Below are 12,094 nucleotides of genomic sequence, written 5' to 3' on the forward strand. Positions count from 1 at the left end.
ATTCATAGTTCTCTGCCAGCGACAGTAAGATTTATTAATGTGGGACAAATCATTTCACTATAGTCCGCTGCCTGAGACACATTTTCCAGTCTCTGCCAGCAAGAGCAACAACGTATTACTTTAAGAGTTATATTGCAACATTGCTGCCTTAGACAATATAGTGCTTTATTTTTTACTCTATTTAAGGTAATCTGTACATTGTTTAATCACTTTCTCTCTATTACTGATTTTAAAATTATTATTAAAAGTTCATTTTTAAATTTGTTCTCAGTATACTTTGGTCTGGGCAAGCCTTTCTCTTTCTCTCGTCTCTCACATTTGGTGGAGTCATGGGAAATAGGCAAGAAAAGAATATTAGAGCAATTGTAATTGACATTTTCTGGGTGGGGAACAAAGCTTCAATAACCCAATCTGTTTTCCCAAACGTATTATTTATATACAGATATAGTACATTTATTACAGTTCTGACAAAAAATACATTTTCAAAAAAAGTTTTAACATTTTCCTGTTTTAAAATGCAGAGAGAAAAACAACCCAAAAACAACATGAATGAAAGACAATTTGGTGAAATATTACATCTTTATGTACAAAGGCTATTCAGAAAGATTCCAAGTGAACCATGTATTCAAAACGCAGAAACAGGAAGTCTATGCTGTGCAGTCTGCGAGGACACAGGTAGCAGCTAACGGAATCACCGAATCTGGGGGAGATAAAAGAATAACTGGATTAACATCTAGGTTTCAGGGTGACTACATGCACGATGTGTCTTGATGGTTTATTACCTAAATGTGTTAGAGGGACACTATAGTCACCCCTGCAGTCTCACTGCTCAATTCTCTGCCATTTAGGAATTCAAGCTCTTTGTTTATGCTGCCCTAGTCACACCTCGCTGCATGTGACTTAAACTGCTTTCCTAAACACCTCCTGTAAAGAGAGATCTAATGTATAAATATCCTTTATTGCAAATTCTGTTTAATTCAGATTTGTATCTCCTGCTCTGTTAATAGCTTGCTAGACCCTGCAGGGGCCCTCCAGTGTGTGAAGTTTAGACAGGAGATAAAAACTTTTCATACCATCTGACTGAAAATGAAACAATTTTGTTTTAATGCAGGCTGTCTCAGTCACAGCCAGAGGAGGTGTGGCTATGGCTGCATAAACAGAAACAAGTGATTTCACTCCTAAATGGCAGAGAACTGAACAGACTGCAGGGGCATGATCCATACACCAAGACTGCTTCATTAAGTGGGTTTGGGGACTATAGGGTCCCTTTAATATTTACATAAACCTGATTTTGTTACACAGACACACAAGGAATCCAAGAGTCATATTATCCACGCAAAGAAAAGTTTGCTAACCCATTCCTAAAAATAGCTGGGTATATACATGCATAACAAGCCAGAAGACAATGAGACAGTGTAGTGGTTTATGGTGTCAGAAATGCCTTGGCAGCCCTATTGCCATATGTAACGAGTAACTAACCTGGGCTCCCTGTCTCATCCCTTCTGATATGGAGAGTAGGGGCTTTCATCAGCATTCCTGAGCTAAGCCCTGAGTGTGTCAGCTGATTTCTCAGTCAATGAGATAAACCCCGCACCAACAGATTAAGCTCAAATGTTCAGGCTCCCATCGAGGCAGGGAGTGGTGCCTGGTGCGAACTCCAGGTAAGAAGTCAAACAGGAAATTGTGTCCTTACCGTGTATTTATCCCACTTTTTCTCTGGGTCATACGGTTCCCACCGACTTGCTGGGAAGATATGTTTGTTCTTTTCATACCAGCTGCGTAGAACTACCTTCCCAGCGTGCGACTGAGAAAAAGGAAGTGAAAACATGAACGTGTTTTAAGGGTTAAGTGCACAGGCCTTCAGGGAAGACGTTTTTCAGAAATGATAACTCTTTAAGCAGATAGACCATTAATGGAAAACATGAAAAGCTTCCTTAGACAAAGGGTGAAAGTAGGTATCACATAGAATAAGTAGCTAGGGTATAGAATGTCAGGCACCTGAGAAACATCCCATTATCAGGGGCCCTTAGACCCTCTTACATCCTAGTTGGGGGATCCCTAGGACCTCTCTATACATGTCTGAATCCACATTCTATCTAATGCATGCAACACTGAAGGCTGGTTCAGTACAGAGTAATTCAAAAATAGAGAAATATGCATTTTTATGTTTCTTATTGTCATAGATAGAGAATAAACACACACACACTCTCGCTCTCTCTCTCTCTCTCTCTTTGTAATGCAAGATGGACTCAGGGATGTAACACAATTCTAAGGCATTATAAAGAAGAATCTTTAACTTATCATACAAATTAGACAAAAAAAATTGGAAACGTACAGGAGGTTAAAGAAAAAGAATAAAAGACAAACCTCGTCTTTTTCCACAGTGGCATCGCTCAGCAGCCGGACATCTTCGTGGACATCAAAGTTAAACAAGGGACCTGTAAAGGCCAACATCACAATTTGAAGGAAAGGCACTGGATACAAAGAATACACTCATTTTTAAATAATTCATTAAAACATCATCTTCTGGTCCCATGAGCAGCACTGCTTTATTACAAGCGCAGCTGGGAGTCACCACGGCCAAACCTGCACAGAGCGCAGCTGGGAGTCACCACGGCCAAACCTGCACAGAGCGCAGCTGAGAGTCACTCACCACTCTTGCCTCTGGCCTTTGTCACAATGAAGTCATAGAAACTATGGTGCTGAAAGTAAATGGAGAAAAATTAGACTCATAGATAACAAATGGCGTCTCTCAACATACTTCATGCGTTCTCATTATGGACTGGGGGCCATTTTCAACAGATTGTCATTATGTGTTCATAAAATGCATATTTTTAATGCCCTCAAACAAGGCATTTAAACCCTTAAGGACAAAACTTCTGGAATAAAAGGAAATCATGACATGCCACACATGCCATGTGTCCTTAAGGGGTTAAACGAATATGCATGTAACAGTTTTTCATTCCCTAAAATCCTACCTGTTCTGCAAGTTCTGTAACTTAGCTGATCCTTTTATCCCCAGAACAAACTTCCTATTCATGCTGCATGGAGTCCAATAACATGCTTCTCCTACAGACACAGTGAGCGCATTGGGAGCTATAAACCACACATCAAAATATAAATCATATTTATCCAGTAATTATTTAAAGTGGCACAGTCATGGCCATATCCAGTGGTTTTTTTAAACCCCCCCTTCTGACTCCACTACATCTAATGGACCCTCTAATCACCCCCAAATGCCCCTATATTACCTATTTTTAAATCTTTATTTTCTGCCCGGACCTAGGTCCTGGGTGCTGCCATCTTTGTGTGGGTAAGATGAAGTCCCTTTGGGACATGTCACCTGCCCACACTAGATAGCGCTGTGAAATTACTGTGCATGCCCAGTTAAAAACTTGGGCATTCGCAACAGGAATTTTGTCTATTCAGTCATTTGTCAGAAAGACGAATGAATGAATGGGAGTTTCAGACGAACAAACAAACACAGAATATGGGTGTTTGTTCAGTTTATTACAAGTAAGGAGCTACCAGCGCGCAGCTCTCTCCTTGTAAAATGTAAAAATAGAATGCAACCAATCACAATGCTCTGAGTAATTTTATACAGCGTGGAAAAATTCCAAAGAACTTTCCCACGCTATGTAAAATTACTCAGCACTGATTGGTTGGATCAGAAGCCAATCAGAGTACTGTGACAGGTAAATGTAGAGACTTACCTGTCAGAGCACTTATTGGTTGGCTTAAACTTTTTTGCACTCTGTTCCCCCCACCCATTTTATTAGTTCATCGATTATTATGGTTTTTTATTTGCCCTTTTTTGGGTCTGTAAAAAGAAGGTTTTAGAAAAAAGAAGACATTTATTCACAGGGATTTAGTTTTAATGTCTTCTGCCTCACTATTTTTAGGGTGGGTGGGGAGGGGTGACTAGGGTCTTGGGGACCCCTGGTCACCTGGGGAGGTATTTTGTTATTTAGCCCCCCAGCCCCCATTTGCCCATGGGTGGAGTCTTGGGGGGAGGACAATAGGTCTAACCGCTCAGGGGTGGTGCAGGGGGAGAGGACAATAGGTCCCCCCCATTTTCATTTAGGGCCCCAGCCAGCGCTCAGGGGTAGAGAGGACAATAGGCGATATAGCGAGTAGGGGCAGATTAATTACCAATACTAATTTTTACTTGGTATTAGTAAAGTTGTCTGAAAGACCAGTCTTGGTCTTTCAGCCTTTTGGTAGATAGCGCCCTAATACCGCAGGGAGCTATCTACTAAGTGGCTGTAAGATGTAGCTGCAGCACGGATCGGAATTTCATTCATTCAAATGAAATTCCGATCCAAACAAAAGTCCTGAATTTCTTCCTAACACGAATGGACGAACTTCTCTCATTCTGTCAGGGCGACATTCTGTAGTTTTGCCGGCGTTTGGGAATACGGAAAAGAGGCATCGCGAGTACACGGAGGAAAGGTGAGAATTATGGGAAAATTTCTCTGACCACAGGAAACGGAGCACAAATCGCATGTCAGGTCCCTCAAAGGATACCAGTAAGACACTACATGAAAGGCCTATAGATCTGAATAAATGGTTTGTTCAGCAGGTCTTGCCTTTATCTCACCAAAGGCATGATATAGCTATTTTTTCCTCCTGTGTTTTAGATACATTAAGTATTTACTTACATGAGGAATGATTAGATCTTCTTTGATGTACATCAGCTGTTCCACACCAGCTGATCTGTAGGATATAGTACAAGTTTATTGCTTCGTATGACAGAGCACGATGGTCCAGCTCAATAGATGGTCTATTTACTGAGTACATAGGGGGTCCGAGCTCTTACCGCAGTTCACTGAAGTCCTTGCGTAGAATCTCCAAAGCTTTCTGCAGAAATTGCTGGATGGTATTTCCTTTCTTCATCTAGTGCCAGGAGACAACAACAAAATAAATTAACTAGATTTCCCCAGTGGTTAAATTATCAAAAACTTCTTTGTTAATATCTGTGCCCAGCTCCTAATCTTCTGCTGTCTCAGTACTAATGTCCAGTCATGCACAAACCCCCACCTGTTTTGGCCAGACAGAGTCAGTGTGACCACTTGTTTAGGTTCGAATAGATTGCGTTACAATGTGTTTGTAGACAGCACACTCTTAGATTATGGAGCAATAGCAGATAGGTTTATGATCATGGTGACTCAGCTCAGTTATGCTTATTCCCATCTCGGGTAAACTTCAATTTGTCTCTGTTATTCCTGGAGATGGCTCTTAACATTGTGACGAAGTGCCCTTCGACACTTGTGCCTGGAGGGGACTACTGGCTAGCCTCCTGCCTTCCGACTATGGCCCCTTATTGCTGTATTTTACCCTGCAATAAGGTTTATTTGGGTATTTCTGCCGGGGTGTTCGGGACTTTCAGTATGTGAGTAGTGCTACCCCAGATAGCTATGCCATGGAGCCTACTCGTGTAACGAAAGACATGGAAAAGACTTTGGCTCCATGGCGATTGAATTATATGTATGTGATCTGAGCGCCATTCAATAATAATGTGCACTCAGATCTAAGCTATCTGGGGATATGTTGCATGTATATGTTTTATGTAGTAATTGTAACATTGTGTAATTTTACGTCTTTTTGTAACCATGTGGTTAATGGAGTCTTGCCTCTGTCCTGGGAGATAATTTGATTACTTCCCAATTATCTCCAGGATAGAGAGGAGGGATTGTGATGTCACTGTGTGAGTGTTTTGTTTGTATTGTCTGTGATTGGTTGTACTGTGTCCCACCCTGTGGGATGTCCCCTTGATGGGGACTTGCATAAAAGCCAGTGTGTGGTCATTAAAATCAGATCATCTTGAACCTTTCTTGAAGCCTTGGCTCATGTTTGGGGGAAGGGATACCTACAGTCTGGGTAAGTAAGCTCTCGCGGGGGGCGGGGCCTGACAGCCAAGATGGCCAGCCGCACAATTTGAGAGCTCCAGCAACCTCGGACGAAAACGTGGAAATACCGACTGACACTATAATATAAACGGCGCCCGGTGACCGGGAACAGTCACAGAACAGCAGTGGGAACACAATGATACCACCCCGGCACCGACACAACGCGGACAAGCCTCACACAACCATGAGGGCTAAACCGGAGCAAAGCCTGCAGCCTGAAGATGGCGGCCGATATACCGGCCAGGGGCTCACTCCTAAACGGGAACCAGCCCTGCTACCCCCCCCTATGGACCGGCAGGGGACATCCCGGTCCTCGCTGGGGACGACTACCCCCACAATCATACCTGCACAAGCGACCCAGTCGTCAAACGGACGAAGACTGCAGGATCCAGCTAAAATGGCGGCGCGGACGAGACCTAGGGCCAAGCACCCATGCATCGCACCAAAGCACACAGGGGACTTTCTAATCTTGATATGCTCCTACCTCTGGGCAAAGTTCAAAGCCAGAAGGCAGCCTCATCGGATGGCAATGAGAGAGATGGTGGCGTGGATCCGCCCGGCCACGCGACGCACCCTGCAATGGCATCCCCCTCGCAAACACAGAGCGACATCCAAAACCAAGCGGCACCAAAGCTCACGTAAGAGGCGGGAAACAAAGCCGGATCCCTCGATTGCCACAATTCATCGCCCCGGGCCCCGAGACAAGCTCGGATATACACCTCGCACAGCGGTCCCAGAAACAGAGGACTGGCACAGCACAAGCCTGCACGCTACCATCCACAAAGCCAAAGACTACGCAAACCAAAAAGCAGCGAGACAACACCCAGGGAGACGAAACCGGCGGAGAGCCCCTTCACGACCCACTGGGGAAAAGAGGGGACCCCCGTGTGTGCTCGGGACCCAGAAGAACTGCCCGACAGAGCGCCAGCGCTTCCCAGTGTCAGGGATCGGCTGAACTTTAACCGAACTTACCCGTTCGTGCCAGAGCTTTGCAAACAGATATGTACTTTTACCTATGGTCTACCCTGATTCATAACATGCTCAGAAGCCCTTGCTAGAAATTTTTAATTTGATTTTTCTGTCCCTCTGCAGAATGTTTATCTATGTTTGTCCATGTATAACTGATCAGGCAAGCAACAACACTGCAAAATGTATCTTGCTAGTTAAAACTCTATACCAGCATAAGTACCTATCGATGGGAGCTAGGCCTGATTAAATAGCCTGCATACTGGCTTATTTAACTACTTATAACAATCCCACTGAAGCCTAACGACTTCTTAACTACAAATCTTAGCATACTTAATACTCACTACAGGTGTCCTATTCATTACCTTACTAGTAGCAGTTACTCTGCTATAACCACGCCAGATGAACAGCTAGTAAATGCTTGTGAATCTTAAAAGGTCTCCGGGACCCACTGTTTAGCAATGTCTGACAATCCTGATGCATAACGTAACCTATTTTTACCTTGTTTCAAGCGTTGAACATTCCTATAAGCTACAGCGCATGCAGTTGACCCCTCATGTTAATATATTAAAAATGTGCAAAGTACCTAAATACCCCAATGTTATTACTGTCATTAAAACGTGTGTGGAATGCAGTCAGGGTACCACACACTCACTGTTATACCTTCATGCACTACAAAAATAAAGAATAAAAAAATAAATAAAAAAAAAGTAAGCTCTCGCAATAGCTTGATTTGTTCCTGCTACGCTCTCTGGATTTAGGAGAGGTTCACCCACTGGGAGCTGGATCCTGGTCCTGGATCCAGGGTGGGTGGAGACGGCGAGACACCGGCGCAGCTGTATCACTGGAAGTGGGGTCTGCAGTGCTGATGGTGTCGGTTGGAGTCCTCAGTGAGCACTAGGCGCATCGATTGGCGGAATACTCAGTCGGAGTGCCAGCGTTCCGTCACAAACATCCATTTTGGATTCGGCCCACACTGTATACAAGTAGTGGTACACGGGAGTGCTTCAAGTTTATGCAAACGATGACACAAACACAATTACTTTAGGTCAGAGCTGGTTGAATGTAATCCTTTATTTTAAAATGTGCCAGCATTGTGGAAGGCCACCCAACCACTTTTTTAGTTAACACAGGCGCAGCCCGAAGCGTCCTTAGAGAACAAGACCTGCCTGACTCCTCTTTCCTCTCCAATATTGAAGTTTCATGCGTAGGTGTAGATGGCACTCCCCAGAGTAGCCCACTAACCAAGCCTTTAAAAGTGGGCACCTACCCAGACCTCCTGGCCCGTTTTGTGGTTTCCTCTACCTGCCCAATCAACCTGTTAGGAGCAGATGTCCTTTCCCATCTCCAAGCCTCTCTCTCTTTTACCACAGACAGCCAGATACAATTTTCCTCCCCCTTGTCCACTACTGACACTTCAGCCCTCTGCTTCATACCCCTCCTGCTCCACATGGAGTCTCCTAAAAGGGGTGTAAGGGTCCTAAATGATCCCCACAGTGCCTTTGACAGAAATCCTGCCAAGTTGTGGTCCAGCGGTTCAGGTGACATTGGACGTCTAAAAAAAACCCTGCCGTTGTGAAATTACTCCAAGGTGTCAATCCACCCCGTAAACCACAATATCCTCTGAGGCCTGCCCAGGCCCTTGCTATCTCCAAACAAGTTGAAAGTCTGTTATCAAAAGGTGCCCTGGTCAAATGTGAATCTCCCTGCAACACTCCCCTATTCCCCGTGAAGAAGATGACTGAAAAGGGTGATCCAGAAAAGTACAGGATGGTCCAAGACCTCAGAGCTATCAACGATGCAATCGTTCTGGACACCCCTATTGTACCTAACCCTCATACTCTCCTGTAAGGAGTTCCACCTACGGCAAAGTATTTTACAGTGGTGGATTTGGCTTATGCCTTCTTCAGTGTTCCTCTACACCCTTCCGGTCAATATCGGTTTGCATTCACTCATGACCGTCAGCAATACACCTGGACTGTCATGCCTCAAGGAGCACAAAACTCACCAAGTCAGTTTGCTAAAGCTATGGCTTCCATTCTGGACTCATGGCAAAAGACTCACGCGGATGTGGTTCTCCAATATGTGGATGACCTCCTCCTCTGTGCTGATGACCTTCCCACTGGTGAACGTACCTCAGAAGATCTACTTTGCTACCTTGCTGAACAAGGATGTAAGGCCTCCAAGAAGAAGCTGCAATTGTGCTGGCCCTCCGTGGTCTTCTTGGGACATTGCCTCTCCCATGGCACCAGTCACCTGCCCTAAAGACCGAACCATTTTCGCTAACCCCCAAAACCCTGTCTTTGCTTTGCATGTGCCAGTTCCACTGCGCCCGCCCTGGGCCTTCCCGATTATAGGAAACCTTTTAAGCTGTTCGTGTCTGAAAGGTTGGGTCATGCCTCTGGAGTCCTCACTCAGTCCCATGGCTCCCGCCAACACCCCACTGGCTACTACTCATGCCAACTAGACCCCGTGGCAAGAGAGGGCCCCTCCTGTCTTCGAGCAGTCTTCGCAGTACAGGCCCTCATTGACCAAACAAGTGATTTGATCCTTGGGCATAAACTCACCATTCTTGCACCCCATGACATTGCCGCCATCCTCAATCAAGTCCAGCCCAAACATCTCTCGGCTGCTCACCATTTCTGCTTACAATGCTCCCTTATGTTGCCAGATAATGTATCCTTGCAGAGATGCTACTACCTCAACCCGGCCACTCTTCTGCCACTTCTCAGGGGGGGGAATTCCCCACTACTGGTACAGCCTCGACATAGACCCAGATTCCATTATTCGCATGGAGGTGCGCAAGCCCCCTGCCCCGCATGATACCCAGTATTTCCCCCATTGCACACTGTGGTTCAGAAACACCCCAGGACCCGAACCCCATTACGAAGAACTGTTCCAGCTGGTGGAGATACGTCTTACCATAACTGATCTGTTCTGTGACCTCAAAGGCAATTGCCTAGCCGCAATCCTCCTGCACTGACGCCCCTCCCACAGACCAGGATCCAGATGCACCTCATGATTGCTTTGAACAAATGAAAATGGAAACAACACATCTCCCAACGGTGCATGAAACTGCCTTACTAGAACCTGACCTCACCCTGTTTGTGGATGGCTCCAGGTATGCTGATAAACAACGAGGATATCACACCGGATTTGCCGTCACTACAGTGGACATAGTGCTCCAAGCATCCCCACCTCACTCATCCATGTCAGCCCAAGAAGCTGAGCTACATGCTCCCACCACAGCATGCAGGATCGCTGAGGGAAAGCGCGCCAATATCTACACTGACTCAAGATATGCACTAGGCGTGGCACATGACTTCGGACTAATCTGGAAGACAAGGGGATTCCTCACAGCAACTGGCACACCAGTTAAGCACAGCACGGCTATCAAGGAGTTGATGGACGCCCTACTTCTCCCTGAAGAAGTGGCCATACTAAAGGTAAAGGCTCACTGAAGACTGAACTCTGAGGAAGCGCAGGGCAACTATGTAGCTGATGCAGCCGCCAAACAGGCTGCGGATGTGCCAAGGGAAGTGGACAGAAGAGTGCCCCCTGAAGAAAATCCCATACTCACCATGCTGACCTTACCTACAGGCCTCAAGCTCCTGAAGGAACGACAAGCAGCTGCTGATCCTGGAGAAAGACAAAGCTGGAAACAGAAAAAGGCAACTCTTAAAGATGAGCTGTACTCCAACAATCTCAAGTTCTGTTTACCCAGAAGCATGTACTCAGCAGTGGTCCAGTGGGCCCACGGTGTCAGGATTACAGAATGATCCAGCACGTAGAACTGTGTAACACAGGACTGATGGGTAACGTATACTGAACCTTAGAATGGCTGGACTAAAGTACCAAAGAATAGTCAGAAATAGCCGAGGTCAAGGGATACAGAAAGAGACACAACGATAAGGAAAAGCCAGGAGTCAGGGATGCCAGAAAACAGGGAAGTCAAAAACAATGCCAAAGTCAAAAAAACAGAATAACCAAAATCAATAACGCGCTCTCGGACAACCACGACAGGGCACTGAGCAGGATGAGAACTGGGCCTAAATAACCCTCCTCTAGATCGGATAGGCTGTAAAGGCAGTTACCAGGTTCCTATTTGCATAATTGCTGCTGTGGATTTGGTTGCTGCTCGGCACAACTTTTCATGTGTGGACAGTAAATGCCATTAACCACATTTTTATAAGCGGATGAATACGTGACACACGGGACTGCACACCTGTCCAAGACCCTTATGAATTCCCTGATTAGTAAATACTACGAAGCACCTGGGATCACCTCTCTGACAGACAGTTACTGCAGATCCTGCACGGTCTGTGCCAAATGCAACCCGGGCAGGGTGGTGAAAGCCCCCCCGAAACATCTGGCCAAACCCCATTACCCCTTCCAGAGGATCCAAGTTGACCACATCCAAATGCCAAAGAGTGGCCGGTATGAATATGCACTAGTCGTAGTGGATATGTTCTCAGGATGGCCAGAAGCCTACCCAGTCACTAACATGACAGCCAAGAGTACCGCCAAACGCCTGCTCACCGAAGTAGTATGGAGATACGGGGTTCCAGAAGTTATAGAGAGCGACCAAGGCCTGGCCTTCACTGCATCAGTAACCAAAGAAGTCTGGGCAGCACTGGGGGTGACCCTTGCATTCCACACACCCTACCACCCACAGAGTAGTGGCAAGGTAGAATGCATGAATGGCACCTTAAAAGCCAGAATGCTTAAGATGGCCCAATAAACTAACATGCCCTGGCCCGAGAGTCTCCCCATATCTCTGTTTAGTGTAAGGTACACACTAAGAGGGAGGTTTGCTCTATCCCCTTATGAGATTCTGTTTGGTTCAGCCCAATATATATGTGTGACAGACGAGTATTGGGGACATGACTGCAGTTCCTGAAGGGTGGCGGGTTGGAATGCAGGGCCAGCATGGGGCTACAAACCACAAAGTGTCCTAGATAGGGTGGACAGAAATGAGAAATCCTTATTGCGTAGAATGACGTTATGGAAGCCAGGTGGGGCGACCCCAATGAAACTCACCCTAAATATAGAACACCCCAGTCCCGGGAATGCTGGAGAATATATAATGGGTATGTATTGGAGGGGGGGGGGCTCCTCTAATAAACAAGGAACCTTCTACCTAGAAGTCACCTGAGTGGATAGATTCCTGATAAATGACTGTCAACCCTCTTAAACCCTACATTAAGACTTTCAAGGAC

At 45.8% G+C, this 12,094-nt stretch overlaps 1 protein-coding gene across 1 annotated transcript in view; it reads right to left on the reverse strand.

Annotated features, from left to right (window-relative positions):
- Window positions 1–609: 609 nt before the first annotated feature.
- FAM50A (family with sequence similarity 50 member A) overlaps window positions 610–12,094 on the reverse strand; it is a 35,287-nt gene continuing 23,802 nt past the window's right edge. The window contains exons 8-13 of the mRNA XM_063433179.1: window positions 4,820–4,896; window positions 4,662–4,716; window positions 2,654–2,702; window positions 2,368–2,438; window positions 1,694–1,804; window positions 610–700 (exon numbers count right to left, since the gene is read on the reverse strand). Coding sequence (XP_063289249.1) covers window positions 692–700; window positions 1,694–1,804; window positions 2,368–2,438; window positions 2,654–2,702; window positions 4,662–4,716; window positions 4,820–4,896 — 372 coding nt within the window. The 3' untranslated portion in view covers window positions 610–691. The remainder of the gene's footprint in view (window positions 701–1,693; window positions 1,805–2,367; window positions 2,439–2,653; window positions 2,703–4,661; window positions 4,717–4,819; window positions 4,897–12,094) is intronic.

Source organism: Pelobates fuscus, chromosome 9 (genome assembly GCF_036172605.1).
Source record: "Pelobates fuscus isolate aPelFus1 chromosome 9, aPelFus1.pri, whole genome shotgun sequence".
Taxonomy (NCBI): domain Eukaryota; kingdom Metazoa; phylum Chordata; class Amphibia; order Anura; family Pelobatidae; genus Pelobates; species Pelobates fuscus.